Raw genomic sequence first — 24,493 nt, 5'->3', positions numbered from 1 at the left:
TTGGCTTATTTATGTTATGCTTTATGATGTTGCATATTTGAACTAAATAGTAACCTATATATACTATTGCATGCTTATTTTCGTAAATTGTAAGTGAATCTACAAACTGTAATCAGAAAATCCACAAACTAAAAATTTAGAGCAAGAGAAAGAATTGTAAAGAAAAATGAAGTCCTGTTTAATTGTAACATTCATCTTGTTTCTGTTCTGTTTGGGTTTGACAGACGCAAGAAAACTGCTTGCACAGCAACTTTCCCAGGAGTTTACAAGTAAACTGTTTATAAATGAAATATTGGGGTTTCCCCAGAATTCAACTTGTGTCGAAGAGACAACTATTCCTGCAGCTGCATCAACATGAGCACAAACTGAAATATACTTTCATCTATCAAATAATTTGTATTCCTTCATTGATTTTAGTTTTCATAATTTCATTGCTAAATGACCAGAGTTGACTATTTTAATACTTATTTTTAAATTAAAAAATATAAGAAATGGTTCTATTTGTGATGGCTTTTCTTACAGATAGGTACAAATGGGCCTGTGTAATTTGACTTAAATTGATGTGTCTGAGGTGAGATGATCTACATAGGATGTTGAGATGGCATTGAATAATTAGAATTATTGTACATGTTGAAAAAGAACCAATTGAATGACGAAATAATGAAAACAGTACAATAGATACACATTCCAACAGTACAATAGATACTCATTCCATCAGTACCTCCACAGAAGGTTTGATAAGTGAATACTCCACAATAATCCTTATCTCTGTGCATTGTTTGAATTTTTTTTGCCCTGTATATGGGAGGTTTACACAGAAATGTAGAAAATTTATAGCACTAAAGGAGGGTATTGACCCTATAGTACCTGTACCGGCCATAAAAAGCTTGTTCAATTATGAGGCTTATAAGCTTATTATATTTTGGGAATGTAGCTTTAAATTTAGGGTAAATGAAGGAGTCATGTGAACTGTTCTGCAGTCTGCCTGACAGTAAGCCTGGGTGGTTTGATTGTTAGAGATCAAAGGAACGCTTAGATTATTTTACTGCGAAGAAGGTGCAAGGTATTCATACTTGGAGACAATGGCAGCAGTCTCGGAGTTTACAATGAGTAGACTCTGAGTCTCCCAAAGTCCCAGAAAGGTGTTGAAGGTACCAGGTTGTAAACAGTTGTGCTGTAAACTACCCATTTATTTCTAAGATGAAAGAAAATTGAGGCCAAGGATAGCTAATTAGCATTTTTACCTGAATGCAAGGTTAATCTGTTTCATGTTGCCATGGGGAGGAAGCCATTTGTGAGATCATGTTACAAGCTTCCCTACAAATCAATGAATTTCACAGACAGGCAGCAGTTTGGTATGGTCAGCAGAGAGAAGCATTACTTGGCTTTGTGAGCTACCATAGCTGGATGCAGAAGGGGTACAGCCTCTAGTCATAGAAATGCATCTTGCAGCCATCTAAGGATTCTGAGAAATTTGTTCTGCCATTATCTTCCCCCATTAGGGGGAAGAAGAATCATCGGAACAGTCTTTACTGACTGTGGTGGATTTAAGAAACACTCCGGAAGTGCCTGGTGATGGTCACTTGGAAGTTGCTACTCGATGAAATGGGGATGCGAGAACTAATTGGAAACTGGGAGCAACTGTGGATGTTTGCTAAAAGAACTGTAATTCCGCGGATAGTATAATGGGTGATAAGTATACAAGGGGAATGTCATTTTCTGCAGTTTAAAGTATAACTTGCCTCCAAAAAAAATAGTGTTTAGTCAATAGTGTTTTCTTAGTCATTTGTTATGGTAAAAGTTTTAAAGCATGAAGTCTTGTTGTGTCATTCTTTCAGCATTGACATTAATGATTGTGAGGAGATTACTACCAATTGTTCAGAATGGCAACAGTTTATCCATCAAGCTGCATCACGCTTTGAGTCCTAAAGTTTTAATGATAAGGTAGAGCACCAGCATAGAAGGAAAGAAAGGGAAGCAAATTTTGCACTCCGGATTTGTGGGACGTCCTACCCCACATGCCCAAAGATCTATGGGTCGAGGGTCAGCCTGTTCAGTGACATGAAAACCCATGGCAGAAACTCATGACCCTAAGTAGACATGGTCCTCGAATTGAGGGACAGCCGATGACAGTTTTAGCATAACCAACCTACTCTTTAATTCTATGCCTTGACTAACAAAAGATAGTATCGCATATGCCTTCTTAGCCACCTTATCCACCTGTCAGGGATCTGTGGACATGCATTCCAAGGTCACTCTGTTCCTCGGAATTCTGCTATTTATTGCCTATTACCTTGCCCGTTCATACTCCCCAAATGCATTACCTTACACATCTGCAGATTGACTTTCATTTGTCACTTTCCTACTCACTTGACCAGTCCATTGACATCTTGCTGAAGTTCACAGCATTTTTCCTCATTACCAACCACATATCTGCAAACTTCTTAATCATGTCGCCAAAATTTAAGTCCTGAGAAAATATGTAGATATATAATCCTTGAGCATGTCTTTGCCTTTATATCAGTTTATCTTTTGAATAAAGCTTTTATTTACTATATAGTCTGAAAATTACATTATGCTATTATCATATGAATGTTACATATCAAATTCCAGCATTCACTGTTTCAGTGGAAATAGTAGCCCATTTGTTAAAAATAGTTAATGTGTTTGTTAAGATAAAAAAGAAGAAATAAAGTCTTGCATTTATAAAGCACTTTTCACAACCATTGGACATCTCAAAGTGCTTTGCAGCCAATTACTTTTGAAGTGTAGTCATTGTTGTAATGTAGGAAATGCGGCAGCCAATATGCTCACTGCAAACTCCCACAAACAGCAATGTGATAATGACCAGATAATCTGTATTTGTGATGTTGATTGAAGGATAAATATTGGCAGGACACCAGGACAATTCCCCTAACCTTTGAAATAATGCCATCTGTTACATCTGCTCAGATGGGGCCTCAGTTTAAAGCCTCATCTGGAAGATTTTACCTCTGACATTGCAGCACTCCCTTGGTACTATACTGGCGTGCCAGCCTTGATTTTTGAGCTCAAGCCCTAAAATGGAACTTGAATCTTGTGACTCAGGTAAGAGTGGTACAAACAGTCACAGCTTACACTCAAACAACAGATAAAGCAATTGATGATAAAACATTAAATGTTCAGATAATATAGGACCAGAACTTCTGAGGGGTAGCAATCACAGTCAGATTACCACTCTGCTCCTTTGTACTTACACTGAAATGCAGCTGCACCTTTCTCACCCCACCTTCTGACTTGGGCCACAATGGAGGAGGATGTCCTGGAGATTGGCAGTGTGGTACTTTATATGCACTGAGTGCCGTCAAAGGAAATATGAGCTGGCCCAGAGACCTGGTAGTGTCAGATCGTACACTGCCACTTTGCACATAACAATCACTCACACTGAAGTGATGTGCACAATGACTGAACTGTCATGATATATACTATGCTGAGTTTTTACGTTTTTCATTGTCAGCACTAAATCATGTCTTTCAGTTCCCACAGGTCCTACCCTGTGATGACGGAGCTGATGAGGCACCAGCTTGAGCAGTCCTCAGTGGAGGCTGAGCACTCTGAGAGTGCATTGTCACACGACTCCTGTGCCCCCTCCACCAGGCCAGATACGCACACCTCAGTGTGTCCTACACTAGAGGTAGTTAGGTTGTCACATTGTAAGGAGCACATCACTTGTGAGTAGGTGCCTCTGCTGGAGCTAGGCCAGCTGTGGCAAGTCCCAAGGAAGGACACAGGACACTCCAAGCTCTGCTCAGCAGGGCCTAGGAGGAAACTTGTGGAGCTGCAAAACAAAATGTTTGTGCCTCTCAGCATTTCCCTTCAGAGAAAACTGCGCTTTTCTAATTCTGAGCTCTCGCGCATCCCTGGTTTAATTGCTCCACTATTAGTGGCTGTGCCTTCAGTTGCCTAGGCCCCAATCTCTGGAATTCCTTCTCTACACCTCTCACCTCTCTATCTTGCTTTCCTCCTTTAAACTTATTTCTTTGGCAAAGCTTTTGGTCATCTGACCTAATTTTCCCTATGTGGCTCAGTGTCATACTTTGTTTCACAATACTCCTCTTAAGCACTTTAGGATGTTTCATTACGTTAAAGGCCCTATATAAGTATAAATTGCTATTGTTATTTACAGAGGCAGTGCACATCCTTGGAGAGAGATTGGAGGAGTTCCATCTCTAGAATGAGTGCCATGATATCTCAGGCTTTCACACTGATGTCCACCTCCATGGAAAGAGTGGCCGTCCTCATGGAGAATCAGAAATGGCAAACTACTGAGTGCATGCTGGCCCAGGACAATGGCTTGCACACTCTGACTGCCATTTTACACAGGATGGTGGAAAGCCTCACCTTGGTGGCTCAATACCTCAATGACTTGCAGGAAAATGCAGGTGGGACATGGGAGAGAAAATTGAGAAAGGCACATGGTAGCGGTGACTCTTCTCAAGGGCTCACCCACTTCTCAGCCCTTGTGCCCAACACAAGCTGCCTCCTGCCCTGATGACTGAATCTGACCCTGCATGGATGGGGCCCTCATGGGCTCCAAAACACAGAGGATACCTGCCACGGGCATTTCACGTCTCAGAGTAGGGAAATGAACAGCCTACCTCAGCTTAAGCTACAAGGCTAGAAGGAGTACAGGGAATGGAAGTTGAAGATTTATTAGTTGCACAAGGAGATTCAATTGGGATCTTATAACCATGCTAATGTAGTAATATTGATCTTTATTTCCAGAATGGAAGACTTTATGTGAACTTTTGAAACTTATGGCCTCCACTTTGTTGCTTTCCTCAATCACCTTGGACAGTGAATAGTATGAGCAGCCTTTATGAGGAGGAAAAGGTGTAAAGGTGATGGTTAATGGTTGAATGGTAGAATGAGATGTGTCTGATGGAACTCTCAGGTGGTTGCATGCACGATATTAAGTGAAATGTGTGTGGATGCATCTGTCATGGGCTTCTTTGGCAGTCAGGTGTGTGACTTCAGGAACAATCAACACATCTGGCTCCTCCTCCTCTGAGGAGGATGATGCCATCCACTTCCGACCTTGTTCCTGCTCCAGCTCCACTCCGCAGCACCATTTTATGAATGCAACAACTGATCAAAACAATCCAGGAGACCCTTAATGGGGTATATTGAAGGACATCTTCAGTCAGCTCTGTCCACAAACCTGAACCACATCTTGTGTAACCCAAGCACTTGCTTTATTATTGCCCTGGTGACGAAAAGGCTTCTGTTATATCTTGCCTCTCTTTCAGTGGTAACGTTTCTCAATGGGATCAGCAACCAGTTCTTCAGTGTGTAGTCCTGGGAGCCAGCCACTGAGGCTGTGTGTGGAGAGAACATCTGAGGCAGACGAGATTGCTGAAGAGTCATAGCTGCTCCCTGGGTATTTGGCACGGACATGGATGATCACCTTACAGTGGCTGCAGACTAACTGAACATTAAGGGAGTAAAACCCCTTATGATTCATGAAAATGCCTGGCTGATCTAAGAATGTCTTGATTGCCAAATGCATACAGTCGATCACCGCTTGGACCTGTGGTAACCCAGCCACTGCAGCAAAGTCGACAGCCCTCTGGGTTTGAATAGCTTCATACATGGCAAAATTGATATAAATGGTGGCCATGATAAACAAGGCACCTGGGAGGCAGCAGACTGTGATATCCTGGGGGGATGTCTCCAGCTGATCCCTGAAAAGAGCCAGAGGCAAAGAAATTCATGTTTGTTGAGGCCTAGATGGCTGCTGGCAACGTGTGGACCTCCTTCTCTTGGGAGGATGCTGCAGATGTCTGCCAGGCTGTCAGGGTCTGCAGCTAGAGCCTCTTGAGGCACTGTTGTCTGACATGTTGAGCATGGTCACCTTTGGCCTCTATGCCCTGTTCTGGGGTTATTGCCTCCTTTGAGCTGGAGCTCTCTGTCCATTCTCTTTGTCCTGTGAAGCGGAGAAGGCTGCTGCTGCTGATGATGGTGGTGCTCCTGATGCTGCTCAAGTGCCTGCTCCTGTTGCTCCTCCTTTGAGACCAGGCCACTGCTGCATTAACTGCTGACATGCTGCAGTGAAGGCTGACAGCAAGGAAGTTGAGATACAGGTCATTTGGAACTAACTCCAAAAAGTTGCAATTCCAAAGTAGTGATTTAAGACTGACAGGTAATCATGTAAGCACAAGCCTTTCACTGTGGCTATCCACATGCTTGCTGATTTCAGTCTTTGAAGGCACATCAATTTTAGTAAGCAGTCTCCAGAATATGTTCTTGCCTACGGCACCCTGACAAGATGCAGAAACTGTGAAACCCAAGAATAGCTGTTAAAGCCAGAATGCAGGGTTAAAGACACACTTAATTAACTCTTTGGGTATTTTAATTAGTTTTCCACCAGCTGCACGGGGGTTCCTTGCTCAAGTGGGTGGGATAATGTTGGGTTCCCAACCTAACATCAGTTTTTTGGGACTTCCTGGGCCCTCTCTACCTCCCTTTGCACACTAAAATTCGTGCCATAGCGTCGACAGCTGGCAGAAAGTAATACAAAGAACTGAAGGGGATATTTAAAAGAGCAGTTTTCTAGTGTAACATAGGGATTAAGTACGATCTGGATCAGTGAAGTTTGATTGGAACCTCAAAGTAATCAAAACAGAAAATGTTGGAAATAGTCAACAGGGCTGTCAGCATCTGTGGAGAGAGAAATATCTCAGGTTAATATTTCAGGTTGATGACCTTTCATCACAACTGGGAAAAGTTAAAGATGCAATCGGCGTTAAGCAAGTGAAAAAAAGGGTGAACAGAAGGAAAGACCTGTGATAGGGTCGAAGGCATAAGACAATGTGGTTGATTCCCTGGCAGGTGAATCTTGCCCCGAGCAAATTTGATGCCTTCCAACCAGCAAACTCTCGCAGCCTCAGCGAGGATTGTGTCCAGTAAATTTTCAGAGCACTAAGCTCTTAAATTATGTCTGATTATTATATTTTTAAACCTAGTATCTTTATGAGTTTGTAACATGAGTTGCCGTATTTCTCAGGAAATCCAACTGCTTTGATTGGTAAAAGCAAAATACTGCGGATGCTGGAAATCTGAAATAAAAACAAAAACAGCTGGCAAAACTCAGCAGGTCTAACAGCATCTGCGGAGAGGAATACAGTTAACGTTTCGAGTCCGAATGACTCTTCAGAGTCATTCGTTAACTGTGTTCCTCTCCGCAGATGCAGTCAGACCTGCTGAGTTTTTCCAGCTATTTTTGTTTAGATTGATGTGCGTTGAAACACGCTTTGTGTGTGTGTGTATATATATAATCTACCAAGAATAATTTGTAATGCTGAAGCGTCGAGAAAGACTAACAGGGACTAGTTTCAATGTTAAACAAGAAACACACCGCGTTTGCACCATCAGACAAAAAGTTCTTGAGAAAGTTTCTGCAATGTGGCGCGTGGCGGGGGCGGGGCGTGGGAATGAAATCTCGCGACAGGTGCCGCCTTTGTTCACGCGGCCCTCCTCGCAGCGTGCGTGCGCGCGCGCCGGCGAGTGCGCAGGCGCAGTCAGGCGGGCGGCGGGGGTTCGAGCGGAGAGAGGTTGTTTCGCTCGCTTTGTGTGGCGGCGCTCGGCCTTCGGGGGCTCTTCACCATTTCAGTATGTCCGGCAGGTCGGTGCGGGCCGAGACCAGGAGCAGGGCCAAGGATGACATCAAACGGGTTATGGCAGCAATCGAAAAAGTACGGAAATGGTAAGGGGGAAAAGAAAAAAAAAACCCAAAAAACAACGGAATAGATTTTAAAAGGCCGGCGTTTCCCTCTTGGTCGCTGAAGAGAGATGATGGTGGTGGTGATGATGGTGGCGGGGTGAGGGAGAGATGACTTGGGTCGGAGCGGAATCCAGGTTTAAAGAGGGGGGAATTCCGTCTCCTGCGAGCGGAGAGCGGGTTCCTTTGAGATGTATTTTAAATAATAAAAATGGATTTTGAAGTAAAGAGAAGACCCACAGCGACAGGAATGAGGGCTGAACCCAGAATCCATTTCGCTGCAGTCACATGAAGCCTGTGCCATTGCTTTGTGTGCCGCCGAGTCGGTGCCGGCTTTGGGAAGGACAGCGTCCTTTGTCGGGCTGGCAAGGGCCACGGCTCGGCCCCGCTCACCTGCGCTCCACAGTCCTTCTCCATTTTTTTTTTATTATTATTGTTGATGAGGTTTTATTTTAAATTTAGCGCTTTGGATGCACTTTAGAGTGTAGGTCGAGGACAGGAAAGGAGGAGGAAGTGGGGGAAGCAAGCTCAACGAGGTCACCATCGACAGAATACAAAACTAAACATAATTAACCAATTTAGTAATGAGAAAATACACGCACGCAAATAATGTGTAAATATTTTTAGGCTACCAAGTTTCCATTGCATGATCCGGGCAATGCAAATATTTGCATTAATTGAAAATATATAATTTTTATTTAGTCACGAATAAAATGTTTTTCGTGTATGACTATTTGTCCTGTATATTATTTTTAGTCTACTTTGAGCGAAGTTAAAATTTGCCACAGGTGTCAGAAATTTAATGTTGTAACCACTTTGCAATCAGCTGTTGAGTACACACAATAACTCTGCGTCCTATTATTTTCAGTTACTTGTAAACATTGTAACCAGAATCCACGTGCTCTATTCATTTTGTTGATATCTTGCTGTCCTGACGTGACCTCTTACCCAGATTTAATTTGCGCCGCTGCTTAGAATTATAGTTTGTAAATCCCTCTTGACATTGAGACATTATGTACATTGCGTTGTGGATGATAAGGATTCTATTATAATTATATTTTTAAATTGCAGGACTGTTTGGCATTTTTGAGAAAAGGAGCAGTGTGTAAGGGGGAAAAAAGATTTAAACTTGTATAGCAACTTCATGACCTCAATGTCCCAAAGTGTTTTATGGCCAATGAAGTACAAAGTGTAGCCAGCGTTGTATGAAATGTGGCAGCCAATTTATGAACAGTAAATTCCCACAATATGATAAAATTTTAGGGATGTTGGTTGAGGTATAAACATTGGCCAATACTCTCGGGATAATCCTGCTTTTCAGAATAGTGTTGGGGATCTTTTATGTCCACCTGAAAGCAGACATGGCCTCAATTTAATGTGTCATTCAAAAGAAAGCTTTTCTAACAGTGCAGCACTCCATTAGTGGACTGGAAGGTCAGTCTAGATTTTTTTGTGCCCAATTCTCCAAGTGGGCCTTGAGCCCATAACCTTCTGCCAGGCAAGAGTGCTATCAATTGAACCACAGCTGACATTAGCGGTGTTCTATCATGTTAAGCAGCAACAACTTAGGACCTTTTAACATAATAAAACATCCTAAAGTGCTTCATGGAATGTTACAGAACATAATTTGACACCGAGCCAGGTAAGAAGAGATTTTGATGACCAAGAGCTTCGTCAAAGAATAGGTTTTAAGCAGAATATTAAAGGAGGAGAGAGAGGCTTACGAGATTGCCATGATCCAATTTTGTCCATTGTCATTCATTTTAAAGAGAATTTTGTTTTCTTCCACATTTCTTCCCCTCAAGATATTACAAGCTACTCAGTATTTTGTAATTGTTCATATGTGAAACTAAAGGGTGTTGATAAACTAATCAGCAATGGATCACTAAATAGCCATCAAGAATGGGAACTTTTATTTCCCCTTTTCCTCTGTGTTGGAGCAGAGGAACCAGCACTGTATTTTCTATTGCTGGCTGAGCTCTGAAAAAGAGTCATGTGAACTCAGAGTTAGCCCTACTTTTCTCTCTCCACTGATGCTGCTGGACCTGCTGAGTTTTTCCAGCATTTTCTGTTTTTATATCAGATAATAGCTTTGTGTGGTTCAATATCGTACTGGGTAGTCAAAGAAACATGGAAAAATTTAAATCATAGAAGGAATTCTTTTGGCCTACTGTGTCTGAGGGTTTTTGCCTCTACTACCCTTTCAGATTGAATTTCAGATCCCCACTACCCTCTGGGTGAAAACATTACTCTTCAACTCCTCTAAATCCCCCCTCCAATTACTTTAAATCCATGCCCCCTGGTTATTGACCCTTCTGCCAAGGGATATAGGTCCTTCCTATCCAGACCCCATATAATATTATAAACCTCAATTAGATATCCCCTTGGCCTCCTCTGTTCTAAGGAAAAAAGCCCTAGCCAATCCAATCTTTCCTCAAAGCTAAAATTCTCCATTTCGGCAACAACCTCAAATCTCCTCAGTTCCCTTTCTAGTCCAATTTATATCACATCCTTCTTGTAATGTGACCAGAACTGTATACAGTACTCCAGCTGTGCCCTAACTAGTTCTAGTATAACCTCCCTGCTCTTGTATTCTGTGCCTTGGCTAATAAAAGAAAGTATCCCTTATGCTTTCATAACCACCTTTATCTACCATTCTGACTGCCTTCAGGGATCTGTGGATATGCAGTCCAAGCTCTGGCTGTTCTTCTATACTTCTCAGAATCTTACCATTTATTATGTATTTCTTTGTTGTCCTCAAATGAATTACCTTACACTTCTCAGGATTGAATTCAATTTGCCAGTTTTCTGCCCACTTGACTGGACCATTGATAGCTTTGTCTACAGCTTTCCTACTCACTATCAATCACATGACCCAGTTTCATTTTATCTGCAAACTTCTTAATCATGCCACCCACATTTAAGTCTAAAACATGAATATATGTACCATGAGCAGGAAGGAAACTAGTACCGAATCCTGATGAACCCCTTCCAGTTGCACAGAAGTATTAACTATTGTTGATTGTATATTAATTATGAATAATTCTATGCAGGTGGTGGACATAAACTGGATTCACTTGAGCCCCTATAAAAATAGACACAGGCTAAGACTGAGCTTGTTGGGTTAGGAGATGTGTAACTGCAAATAAATGTGTACACAAAGGGGAAGTGATGGCATACTGGTATTGTCGCTGGACTAGTAATCCTGAGACCCAGGGTAATGCTCTGGGGACCCGAGTTCGAATCCCGCCATGGCAGAAGGTGGGATTCAATAAAAATTGTTGTAATGTCCTTTAGGGAAGGAAATCTGTCGTCTTTACCTGGTCTAGCCTACACGTGACTCCAGACCCACAGCAACGTGGATGACTCTTAAATTCCCTCAGAAAAGCAAGCCACTCAGTTGTAACAAACCGATTTGAAACTGGACGGACCACCTGGCATTGACCTAGGCACTGGAAATGACAATGGCAATCTCAGCCCTGTCAACCCTGCAAAATCCTCCTTACTAACATTAGTGCCAAAATTGGGAGAGCTGTCTCATAGACTAGTCAAGCAACAGCCTGACATAGTCATCCTCACGGATCATACCTCAGAGATAATGTCCCAGACACCACCATCACCATCCCTGGGTATGTCCGGTTCCACTGGCAGGACAGACCTAGCAGTATACGGTCAGGAGTCCTTAACATCGACTCCGGACCACATGAAGCCTCAAGGCATCAAACATGGGTAAGGAAACCACGTGGCGCCCTCCCTCAGCTGATGAATCAGTGCTCCTCCATGTTGAACACCACTTGGAGGAAGCATTGAGTGTGGCAAGGGTGCAGAATGTACTCTGGGTGGGAGGGACCAAGAGTGGCTTGGTAGCACCACTACTGGCTGAATCCTAAATGACATACCTGCTAGACTGGGTCTGTCGCAGGTGGTGAGGGAACCAACAAGAGGGAAAAACATACTTGACCTCTGCCTTCCACAAATGCATCTGTCCATGTTAGTATCGGTAGGAGTGACCACCGCACAGTCATTGTGGAGACGAAGTCCTGCCTTCACTTTGAGGATGCCATCCATCGTGTTGTGTGGCAATACCACCGTGCTAAATGGAATAGATTTCGAACAGATCTAGCAAGTCAAGACTGGGCATCCATGAGGCTCTGTGGGCCATCAGCAGCAGAATTGTACTCGAACACAATCTGTAACCTCATGGTCTGGCATATCCCCCACTCTACCATTACCATGAAGCCAGGGGATCAACCCTGGTTCAATGAAGAGTGCAGGAGCACATGCCAGGAGCAGCACCAGGCATACCTAAAAATGAGTGTCAACCTGGTGAAGCTATGACACAGGACTACTTACGTGCCAAACAGCGCAAGCAGCAAATGATAGTCAGGGCTAAGGGACCTCACAACCATCGGGTCAGATCTAAGCTCTGCAGTCCTGCCACATCCAGTTGTGAATGGTGGTGGACAATTAAACAACTCATTGGAGAAGGAGACTCCACAAATATCCCCATCCTCAAATGATGGAGGAGCCCAACACATCAGTGCAAAAGATGAGGCTGAAGCATTTGCTACAATCTTCAGCCAGAAGAGCCAAGTGGATGATCCATCTCGGCCCCCAGCGTCTCAGATGCCAGTCTTCAGCCAATTCGATTCACTCCACGTGTTATCAAGAAATGGCTGAAGGCTATGGGCCCTGACAATATTCCAGCAATAGTACTGAAGACTTGTGCTTCAGAATTTGCCATGCCCCTAGCCAAGATGTTCCAGTACAGCTGCAATGCTGGCATCTACCCAGCTATGTGGAAATTTGCCCAGGTGTGTCATGTACACAAAAGGCAGGACAAATCCAACCCAGCCAATTACTGCCCCAGCAGTCTACTCTCAATCATCAGTAAAGTGATGGAAGGGGTCATCAACAGTGCTATCAAGCGGCACTTTCTTAGCAATAACCTGCTCGCTGACATCCAGTTTGGGTTCAGTCAGGGTCACTCAGCTCCTGACCTCATTACAACCTTGGTTCAAACATGGACAAAAGAGCTGAACTCCGGAAGTGAGGTGAGAGTGACTGCCCTTGACATCAAGGCAGCATTTAACTGAGTGTGGCATCAAGGAGTCCTAGCAAAACTGGAGTCGATGAGAATTGGAGGGAAAACTCTCCGCTGGTTGGAGTCATACCTAGCACAAAGGAAGATGGTTGTGGTTGTTGGAGGTCAGTCATCTCGGCTCCAGGACATCACTACAGGAGTTCCTCAGGGTAGTGTCCTCGGCCCAACCATCTTCAGCTGCTTCATCAATGACCTTCCTTCCATCATAAGGTCAGAATGTTCATCATTTGTGACTCCTCAGATACTGAAGCAGTCCATATCCAAATGTAGCAAGACCTGGACAATATCCAGGCTTGGGCTAATAAGTGGCAAGTAACATTTGTGCAACACAAGTGTCAGGCAATGACCATCTCCAACAAGAGAGAATCCAACCATTGCCCCTTGATGTTCAATGGCATTATCATCACTGAAATCCCACTATCAACATCCAGGGGGGTTACCATTGACCAGAAGCTGAACTGGACTAGCCATATAAATTTTGTGGCTACCAGTGCGGGTCAGAGGCTAGGAATTGTGCGACGAGTAACTTGGCTGCTGACTCCCCAAAGCTGCTCACCATCTACAGGGCACAAGTCAGGAGTTTGATGAATACTCCCCACTTGCCTGGATGAGTGCAGCTCCCACAACACTCAAGAAGCTTGACACCATCCAGGACAAAGCAGCCTGCTTGATTGGCACCACATCCGCATAGTAGCAGCAGTGTGTACCATCTACAAGATACACTGCAGGAATTCACCAAGGCTTCTTCCACAGCACCTTCCAAACCCAGGACCACTGCCATCTAGAAGGACAAGGGCAGCAGATAGATGGGAACACCACCACCTGGAAGTTCCCCTCCAAGTCATTCACCACCCTGACTTGGAAATATATTGCCGTTCCTTCACTCACTGGGTCAAAATCCTGGAACTCCCTTCCTTCCAACAGCACTGTAGGTGTACCTAGACCACATGGATTGTAGTGGTTCAAGAAGGCAGCTCACCACCTTCAAAAGGGCAACTGGGGATGGGCAATAAATGCTGGCCCAGTCAGTGAAGCCCACATCCCGTTAATGAATAAATAAGGAAAAAAATTGGCTCCAGTTTTATCCTTCAACTGGCTTTCTGGTGTAGCAGAAGATGGTTGCCTAAAGGTGAAGGTCGGAAGCTAAGAAAAAAGCATTTTGGACAGGAAACTATAATCCTTGCACTGCAATAGCAGTAAATTTAAATTATCAGCATATAATTGACCTCCAATGTCCTTGGCATCTGAACCATATGACCAGTGGAAAGATGAATGGGTATCTGGACACGATAGTGTCCTTATCAAAGAGGAAACAATGTATGTTCTCGGCGATCCTGCTTACAACGAGAAATGAAATCAGTAGTACTTTGTGAGATGGATGCCCATCAGTTGGATAGTGATATCAATTTGGAATTTTTGGTAGAGTTCTTGGATGAAATTTCAAAAGATCTATTAAATTCTTATGAGACATGGTTGGACTTTGATAGATTTCTGAAAACAGCCGGTTATTCCATGTAAGAATATATCAGTTAACATATTATATAAAAGATCAGCAAAATTCAAATTGGGGATTCCTGGATCAGTACTTGTGTTTAAATTGCTGGATTGTGCCAGGTGTCTCATTTGGACAGGCTCCTGACTGTTTGGGTTTTTGAGAGGGAGACTTGTTAGATCAGATGTTTGCTGCCTTGAAAGAATCCTTGGGGTAACAGTCATCTCCTTCAGTCATCATGGAACAAATGGGGCATTCTGTCGTGACAAAAAGAATAGAGAACCCAATTAAGGCCAGATTTCAAAATGGTCCAGACACTAAATGCAGGCTTGAATGCAATGGAAGGATTAAGGACTGACCAAATGAGGATGGGCGCATCTTTAACAGGTCTGGCTACTACAGCAGAAGAACAACTGGAACAGCAATGATGTAGTAATGAATGTGTTGGTTGTGGACTCCTTTAACTGTACCGTGCTAGATAATGCCTGCCTGTCAACAATATTTGAAACAGTGGTTAAAATGTTACCTTTATTCACTAGTGAGGATTATAAAAATACTGTGTTCTTTAGATTTGGTGCTGACAACACATTGAGGTCTCTAAAGAGAGCCGTACTTTTACGTAAAATAGCTGGAGTAAGCCGTTTTAAGTACTGATGCAGCCCTAGTGAGATACCTATGCTGTCCTTTAAAAACTCTTTCTTATCAGAGTGTTAAGACAAGTGATAAGAATTAGAGAGAAAAAGCAAATTGTCTTAGTTTTATAGACAATATCCTACTTGTCAGAGGTTAAAAATCCTGTTAAAGGATGGAGGTGTGAAGAATACACAAGGCTAATAGAGATTGGAGAGAAGTTTCTTTTTTATAAGAAATCAAAGGATGTCCTATGTATGTCTTCCATTGGCCTGTGATTTTGAGATAGTTGTCGTGGATCTAAAGATATGTGACAGACACATTTTTATTCTACATTTTATAAACCTCGTGATCAGTTTTAGCCTTTCTGCAATAATGCTTAGTAAGGAGGGAGGGGTTATTATAGAAAAAAATCATATAGAAGTAAATTGGGATTGAATTTGGGGCACCAGCAAAGTTTTTGACTGATAATGAAGGGGACTTTGCTAATAACAAGTTCAGAGACGTTTGAAAATGTAAACATTGTGGTCAAGAATACCTGAGCTGAAAGTCCTTTCAGCAATGGGCTCTGAAAGTAATCAAACTGCGATACATAAATGTTAATTTATCAACCAAACTGCAAGTTGACAACTGCCCTTGTGTAAAGAATTCACTCCTGATGGTTGAAGTGTACAGTCCCTATCAATTAGTCTCTGAAGCTCTAAGTTGCCTTCTGTATTGTGTGATATTCTTCCTGCTTTAGAAGGTGCTAAAGTTAGTTCCATTTTTTTCCCTGCTCATTTGCATGCTTTACATAAGAGATGGGCTTTCATCAAGGCTATGGTGTCAGAGAAAGTTTGAAGACCATCTGAGACAGAATATAAAGTTTGGTGTATTATAAAAGGGAAGGTCGTTGGGAATAGAAAGATCCTGGTAAGGTTATGATGGTAAGAAACTGCTTGTCAAATATGGCAATCAGCTAGGTTTAATCACCTTGACTAATTGGAATGAATTACAAAATATTAAACTCTGAGCAGCTGATATAAGTAAATGAGACATTTTTTATCTCAAGTGCTCATCTGCTCTGTGATGAAGATCCTGAGGAACAGAATACAGTAGATCAAGTGCTGGGTGATGGTAATGAGTGATCATGACAAACAGATCAGGGCTATCACATTTCAAGGCCAATTGCCCAGTGTTGGGTACTTGAGCAACATACTCTGTAAGGTAAAAGCAAAATACTGCAGTTGCTGGAAATCTGAAACAAAAACAAAAACACCAGGAAAAACTCAGCAGGTCTGACAGCATCTGCGGAGAGGAATACAGTTGGCATTTCGAGTCCGTATGACGCTTCATTAGAACTAAGGAAATAGAGAAATGAGGTGAAATATAAGCTGGTAGAGGAGGGGTGGGACAGGTGGAACTGGATAGAGGGCCAGGGATAGGTGGGGGCAAAGAAGAGATGGCCAAAGATGTCATAGACAAAAGGACAAAGGGGTGTTGACAGTGGTGATATTATCTGAGGAATGTGCTAATGGGGACATTAAGGGTAGCAAGCAGTACAAGCTAGTGGCAGATGGCCCTAGTGGGGGTGGGGTGGGGTGAGGGGAAGGGATCGAAATGGGCTAAAAGGTGGAGATAAAACAATAGATTGAAATAAATTTAAAAATAGGTGGGAAAAGAAAAATATATTTTTTTTAAAATTATAAATTATTGGAAAAAGGGGCATCAGAAAGGGGGTGGGGATGGAGGAGAGAGTTCATGTTCTGAAATTGTTGAACTCAATATTAAGTCCAGAAGACTGTTAAGTGCCTAGTTGGAAGATGAGGTGCTGTTCCTCCAGTTTGCGTTGAGCTTCACTGGAGCATTGCAGCAGGCCAAGGATGGACATGTGGGCATGAGAGCAGGGTGGTATGTTGAAATGGCAAGCGACAGGGAGGCCTGGGTCATGCTTGTGGACAGACCGAAGGTGTTCCGCAAAGTGGTCACCCAGTCTGCGTTTGGTCTCTCCAATGTAGAGGAGACCGCATTGGGAGCAGTGAATGCAGTAGACTAAATTGAGGGAAGTGCAAGGGAAATGCGGCTTCACTTGAAAGGAGTGTTTGGGCCCTTGGACAGTGAGGAGGGGGGAAGTAAAGGGGCAGGCGTTGCACCTTCTGCGGTTGTATGGGAAGGTGCTGTGGGAGGAGGTTGAGGTGTAGGGGGTGCTGGAGGAGTGGACCAGGGTGTCATGGAGGGAACGATCCCTGCGGAAAGCCACCGGGGGGGTGAAGGGAAGATGTATTTGGTGGGAGTTGGCGGAAATGGTAGAGGATGATCCTTCGAATGTGGAGGCTGGTGGGGTGATAAGTGAGGACAAAGGGGACCCTATCATGGTTCTAGGAGGGAGAGGAAGGTGTGAGGGCAGATGCCCTCTATAGGGTTCTACTGAATGAAGGGATGCATACAACAATTGTGGGACATGCAGGAAAAGCTACTGGCAAGTTTAAGTATTGGTTGAATTTTCAGATGATGGGCAAGAAGTAATGTCCAGGGACTGGCAGAATGGGGTGAGAGAGTGGACAAAGAAAACGCAGTGCAAGTACTGCTAATGGGTCGGGAAAGGTCTGTCAGAAAACAATCGTGCATTGGAGAAAGAACCTTCGACAATGCAAGAGGACGATCTCGCAACAGTCATCCTGATGGACATAAGTGCAAGTAGAGGCCATAGCTTGAATAGATTACACAATGAAATAAACATGGAACAGTATTGGAACAAAACTAGGAGCAGACATCCTCATGATCGTGAAGTTTTGAAGGCTACCAATAAACTTGAAGGTAGACTAATAGAGTCAAAACAAAGGGAATTACATAGTTGAAGAGAGTTTGGAGTTTATTCTGAGGTAACATGTAAGGTGCAACCAGCTTTGTCATGTAGGTGGGTTTGCACTGAGAAGTTGGTAATTGTATGGCTAGTTGCTCGGGGTTTTGAAGAAAGATTTGGTTGTACAATTGCTGGGGTGGACTCTCCCACAGCTGAAAAATAATCTTGAGCTCTTTTGGCCAGATATTCATGGAGGTGTAGATCAGTTGACATTCTGCAGGACAATACTTTTCTGAGTGAAGCATTTCTGAAACTGCCCAGAAAGGCAGCAGCAGTAGGAAAGCTATGGAAAGTAATGTTTGTGGCCTGAATGACGTTTCCAGACATGGTATTTTTCAGTGAGATCTGTTATGCTGAAAATGGGTACAGTTCAACCAAAAAAATGATCCCGCAATGTTTTACTGGTATTGTAAAAGGAAGCAACTTAATGATGCATGTTTATTCTACGTCCCAGAGCGTTGAAAGAGGTAGCTATGGAGATGGTGGATGCAGTGGTGATCATCGTCCAAAATTCTATGGATTCTGGAACGGTTCCTGCAGATTGGGAGGTAGCAAATGCCACCCCCCTATTTAAGAAGGGAGGGAGAGAGAAAACTGGGAACTACAGACCTCTTGGCCTTACATCAGTAGTGGGGAAAATGTTGGAATCTGATATAAAGGATGTGATAAATGGGCACTTAGATAATCTGGGCATAGTCAACATAAGTGGGAAATTATGTTTGACTAACCCGTTGGCATTTTTTGAGGGTATTACTAACAGAATTGATAAAGGGGGGTTGGTGGACATAATATACTTGGATTTTCAGGAGGCTTTTGATATAAGTCCCCCACAGGAGGTTGGTAAGCAAAATTAAAGCACAATGAATTGGAGGTAATATGCCGGCATGAATTAAGGAGTGGTTAACAGGCAGGAAAAAAGCACGTAGCAATAAACGCGTTATTCGCGCGTTGGCATGTATGACTACTGGGGTACCGCAAGGACCAGTACTTGGTGCGCCAGCTGTTCACAATATTTAACGATGATTTGGGTGTGGGGACCAAATGTAATATTTCCAAGTTTGTGGGTGTCACAAAGCTAGGTGGGAATGTGTATTGTGAGGAAGATTCAAACTGGCTTAAAGGGGATTTGGACAGACTTAGTGGGCAAGAACATGGTAGGTATATATATTAGTAATATATTAATATCTAATAAACATAATGTGGTAAAATGAGGTTATCCACTTTGGTAGGAGGAACAGATGTGCAAAGTATTTCTTAAATGGAGAGATTAGGAGGTGCAGATGTACAAGGGAACCTGGGTGCCCTCATCAATAAGTCACTGAAAGCTAACATACAGGTGCAGCAAGCAATTAGGAAAACTAATGGTATGTTAGCCTTTATTGCAAGATGATTTGAGCTCATGAGTAGCAAAGTCTCGCTTCAATTGTATAGAACTTTGGTTAGACCGCACCTGGAGTACTGTGTACGGTTTTGGCCTCCTTACCTCAAAGGACATTATTACCAAAAAGAGAGAGTGCAGCGAAGGTTCACCAGACTTGTTCCTGGGATGGTGGGACTGTCCTATGAAGAGAGATTGGGGAAACTGGGCCTGTAGAAAACCTGTATTCTCTAGAGTTTTGAAAAATGAGGTGATTTCATTGAGACCTACAAAATAAAAGGATGGACAGAGGAGATGTAGGTAAAAGGTTTCTGGGGAGTCCAGCACCAGGGGACACAATTTCAAAATAAGCAGGGACTGAGATGAAATTTTTTTATTAAGAAATCTTTGGATTTCTCTACCCCGGAGGGCTTGGAAGCTCAGTCATTGAGCATGTTAAAAGCAGAGATTGATGGATTTCGAAATACCAATGACATAGAGACATGGGGATAAAAAGGCATTGAAGTGGATGACCAGCCATTCAATATTGAATGGTGGAGCAGGCTTGATGGGCTGTATGGCCTACTCCTCCTATGTTCCTATTTCTTATGGAGGGATAACCACAGGGTTTGAGAAATGTTTTATTGAGATTGGAGTAGAACTTAAAATTAGGAGTTTGGCTTGTGTGGCTTTAAATTGTTTTTGATATTATGCAGAGTAGGTTTGGAATAAATTTAAATCAGCAATCCTGTTTATAGTGTTCCCATGTCCCATGTTAAACGTGCCACGTCCTCACAAAAAGGTGATAACTCTAAAGAAGGGGCAGCAATTGCAAAGCCTGATTGGTCACTTCAACTGGTTGGGCACTCAGACTAGACCAGTTTTGATGTATTGAAGCTAAGTACTACAATGAAACAACATAAAGTACAGAATGTTTTGAGGGCAAATAAGACTCTGAAATAATTATTAGACCTGGAGAAATATATGTTTAAGTTCCCATCCTTAGATGAGTTGAAAGACATGAAAATAGTCATTTTTAGCAATGTTTCATGTGCTAATCTTCTGATGGATATTCTAGTGCTGCTTGTTTCATAATATTTTTTAATGCGTGAAAATGGGAAGTGTTCTTTAGCTTTGGAAACTGAGATAAAAGGTTGTTAGAAACACTCCAACTGCAGTAACAGTAACTGCTGTGGGGGCAGTGGATATAGGGCTCTATCTGTCAAATTTTGAAGTGAGATTCTGTACAATGGGATGTACTGAAGTTAGTAATCATTCATTTGTAGGATGAGGAAAAGAGAGAGTGTGTAAAGGTTAGATTGACCTGGTTTGAAACAAAGCTTGGAAAGAAAGGAAATCAAATGCATGGATATAAGTCATCAACTGTCTGATTTGCAAAAATGCATATATGAAAAAATTGTTAGCAGTCCTATAGGAGAGACATTTCAAAATGTAACTGCTTTCTCCAGAATATGTAGGTTTTTGGTGCAATTTGTTCTGAAATTCTGGTTGTACAAAATAGTTCTAATTTTTATTTAAAGAAGAAGGAATCTGTTAATTGTATGTGTTTAATCGTATACAGGTGATGGGCATTAACTGGGATTCACTTGAGCCGCTATAGAAATAGACAGGCTAAAACTATGGCTGCTGGCTCCTGCCATGGAGCCAAGTTTGAATCCAACAAACTTCTAATTTTCTGACCAGTCTTTCATGTGGGACTTTGTCAAAAGCCTTTCTAAAATTCATGTGGACTACATCAAACGCTCTACCCACAATGACTCTTAGATTTACCACCTCAAATTTCAATCAGATTAGTCAGACATGACCTTTCCATAAAACCATACTGACAGCCTTGATTAGTCATTTAAAGAGACATGAACTATTCTGTCTCAATTTTTTCCAATAATTTCAAAGCATGTTGTTCCATCCCTGCCTGGCTTATATTGCAATGTGTTTTTGGTAACCTATGCATCAAGCAATCATATTAATTGGTTACTAAAACCTTTTTTTTTTGGATGTTCCATGTTATGTAGTCCACCTATCTCAAAATTTTATTAATGGATTTCTGGCCAGTGATGTACATTCCATTTGCAACTTTTTTTTAATCAGTTATGTCACCTGTCATGTGTTAGATTCTATACCCTTGACACTGCTATTGACAGTTGTAGAATATTTTAGTAAATTAGTTCTTAAAATTTTAGATATGAATATATGGGAATGATAGCATGGTGGTAATGTTACTGGGCAAGTAATCCAGAGCTGGACTAATGCCACGGAGACATAAGTTCAAATCCCACCTCGGCAGCTGAGGAAATTTAAATAAAATTTGGAATAAAAATGCTAGACTCACTTATAATCATGAAATAACTGGATTGGATTGTTTTATGAGTCCACCTGGTTCGCTAATGTCCTTCAGGGGAGGAAACCTGCTGTGGTTTACCTTGTCTGGCCATCTTGTGACACCAGACCCACTGCAAATGTGGTTGATTCTTAACTGCCCTCTGAAATGACCTAGCAAGCCGTTCAGTTGTATTAACTGCTACAGAAAAGTCAAATAAGTATAAAAGCATACGCGCCACCTGGCATTGACAAAGGCACACCCTGCCCAGTCAACTCTGCCAAAGTCGTCCTCACTCCCATCTCAGGACGTGCCAAAATTGGGAGAGCTGTTCCACAGACTAGTTGAGCAGCAGCCTGACCTTGTCATACTCACTGAATCATATCTTACAGACAATATCCAAGACTTGTAATCTCCATCCCTGGGTATGGCCTGTCCTACTGACAAGAGGTAGTGACTCAGTGGCATACAGGTGGGCGGGAGTGGCCCTGGGAACTGTCAAAATTGACTCCGGACCCCATGAAGTCTCATGGCATAAGGTAAACACAGGCAAGGAAACCTCCTGATTACCACCACCTCTCCTCCCACAGCTTACGAACCAGTGCTTCTTCATTTTATATACCAATTAGAAGAAGCACTAAGGGTAGCAGGGGCACAGAATGTACTCTGGGTGGGGGAACGTCAGCGTCCGTTACCAAGAGTGGCTTGGTAAGAGCTGGCCAAATCCTGAAGGACATGTCTGTCAGACTGGGGTTGTGTCAGGCGGTGAGAGAGCAAAAGTGGGAAAAACCTACTTGACCTTGCCCTCACCAATATATTTGTTGCAAGTACATCTATCCATAGCAGTATTGGTAGAAATGACCACCAAATAGTCTTTGTGGAGACAAAGTCTGGTCTTCACACAGAGTACACCATGTTAAATGGGATAGACTCAGTATACCCAGCAGCTCAAAATTGGCCTGTGAGCCATCAACCACAGAATTGTATTCAATCACAGTCTGCAACCTTAATGCCTGGCATACCCCTCAATTTACCATTATCATCAAGCCAGAGGACCAATAGTTCAATGAAGAGTGTAGGACTGCACGCCAGAAATAGGATTAAGCACCCCTAAAAATGTCAACACATGAAGCTACAAAACAAATCTATATGCACGCTAGACAGCAAAAGCAGCATACTATGGTGAGAGTTAAGGGATCCCACAACCAATGGATCAGCTCAAAACTCTGCAGTTCTGCCACATCTAGAAGTGAACATGTAAACAATTAACCAGAAGAGGAGGTTGCAAGAACATTCCTGTCCTCAATGAGGGTGAACCCAGTCCATCAGTGCAAGATGAGGCTGAAGCATTTGAACCATTTTGAGCCAGAAGTGCAGAGTGGATGATCCATCTCTGCCTCTTCCTGATGTTCCCATACATACCATCATTCATGCCAGTCTTCAGACAATTTGATTCACTCCATGTGATATCAAGAAACAGCTGAAGGCACTGGACATAGTAGAAGCAATGGGCCCTGACAACATCCCAGCTATGGAGTTGTGATCCAGAACTAGCCACATCCAAACTGTTCCAGTGTGGTGGCAACACAGGCATCTACTTGACAATATGGCAAATTGTCCTCAAAGCTGGTCAAATCCAATGTGATCGATTATCACTCTACTCTCAATTATCAGCAAAGTGATAGAAGGTGTCAGTGACAGAGCTGTTAAGTGGTACTTTGCAACCTGTCCGCCATGCTCAGTTTGGGTTCTGCCAGGATCATTTTGTTCCAGGCCTCAATACAACCTTGGTCTAAACATGGAAAAAAGAGCTGAACTCGGTGAGTGCGTGTGTCTGTGACATCAAGTCAGCATTTGACTGAGTGTAACATCGAGGCAGCCTAGTGACTTTAGTTTTGAGAATCGAATTTTTAAATGGAAAAAAACTGGATTTGAGAAGCTAGTAAACACCCCTAAGACAATTACAATTCAAAGGATAGTGCATGTTTACTTAAAGGGGTTAGAGGTATGAAAACAATAAACAATAGATGGTACTCTTTTAGCTTCATAGTGGAGCCAGAGAGTCTAGTAAGATTGCAGTTCTCCCCATTAGAGAGATAAATTATTCATGTGGATCCAGAATCAAAGGGATGTTTTGAAGGTGAAATTTTAGTTTAAATTCCTGTCTAGGATATTCCAGTTGTGCCATGTTGCCGTGGGGATAGGTTTCAGAGAAGCTTTTTTGGTTTTGGGCTTTATCTGTGTGATTTCTTGCAGAAATAGGCAGTCAGCTTGGATGCATCTTTGAGACAAACAGAGAGGACCTGTAAACCAGGATAGGAGCAGAAGATTATCATAAACTTTCTGATTTGGGGTCACTAAAAAGAATGCAGTGAGGCCAAGGCTTGAGGCTAGGGAGTCCACAATCGTGAGGTGTTGATAGGGAGAGTTGGTGGGTTCGCCTAGCTGGATGCTAGTGGAAGGACCCCTGAGAAATTTGATACTTGGGGAACAATGTGAACGCTGAGGAGAATCAAGTGAATTCCTGAAGGCTGTGGCACACCTTTGTTTGGTCTCAGGAGAAGTGGAGGAACCCTCAAGATCCTGTAAAGTATAGGGGAACTCTTGGATGGAAACGGAAGTAAAACCGGAAGTAGTCTGAGATTTTGAAGAATGTTTGTTTATTTTTATTCTTTAATGGGATGTGGGCATTGCAGGCAAAGCCAGCATTTGTGGCCCATCCTGAATTGTCCTTGAGCTGAGTGGCTTGCTAGGCCATTTCAGAAGGTAGCTGAGTTAATCAGACTGCTGTGGGTCTAGAGTCACATGTAGGCCAGATTAGCTAAGGACAGCAGATTTCCTTCCCTAAAGGACAGTTGTGAACCAGATAAGTTTTTACATCAGTCCATGATAGTTTCATGGTCACTACCTTTCTATTCCAGGTTTTATTAATTAAATTTAAATTCCACCAGCTGCCATAGTGTGGTTTAAA

The 24,493-nt window shown here is 42.7% G+C and overlaps 2 protein-coding genes across 3 annotated transcripts in view; both read left to right on the top strand.

Moving 5' to 3' along the window:
* Positions 1-689, top strand: part of cfap251 (cilia and flagella associated protein 251) — a 73,411-nt gene extending 72,722 nt beyond the window's left edge. Inside the window, exon 21 of the mRNA XM_078554659.1 lies at positions 225-689. Within this exon, the coding sequence (XP_078410785.1) occupies positions 225-358 (134 nt within the window). The 3' untranslated portion in view covers positions 359-689. The remainder of the gene's footprint in view (positions 1-224) is intronic.
* A 6,867-nt stretch (positions 690-7,556) lies between these two features.
* The window catches only part of bcl7a (BAF chromatin remodeling complex subunit BCL7A), a 69,090-nt gene continuing 52,153 nt past the window's right edge, over positions 7,557-24,493 (top strand). The window contains exon 1 of one of the 2 annotated variants that reach the window (XM_078554144.1): positions 7,557-7,733. In XM_078554144.1, coding sequence (XP_078410270.1) covers positions 7,699-7,733 — 35 coding nt within the window. In that variant the 5' untranslated portion in view covers positions 7,557-7,698. Of the gene's footprint in view, positions 7,745-24,493 lie in introns of both variants that reach the window. The other variant, XM_078554143.1, reaches the window with a different exon arrangement.

Source organism: Cetorhinus maximus, chromosome 12 (genome assembly GCF_964194155.1).
Source record: "Cetorhinus maximus chromosome 12, sCetMax3.hap1.1, whole genome shotgun sequence".
Classification (NCBI taxonomy): Eukaryota; Metazoa; Chordata; class Chondrichthyes; order Lamniformes; family Cetorhinidae; genus Cetorhinus; species Cetorhinus maximus.
Note: the sequence above shows the minus strand (reverse complement) of the source record. Positions and strands in the feature narration are given on the sequence as shown.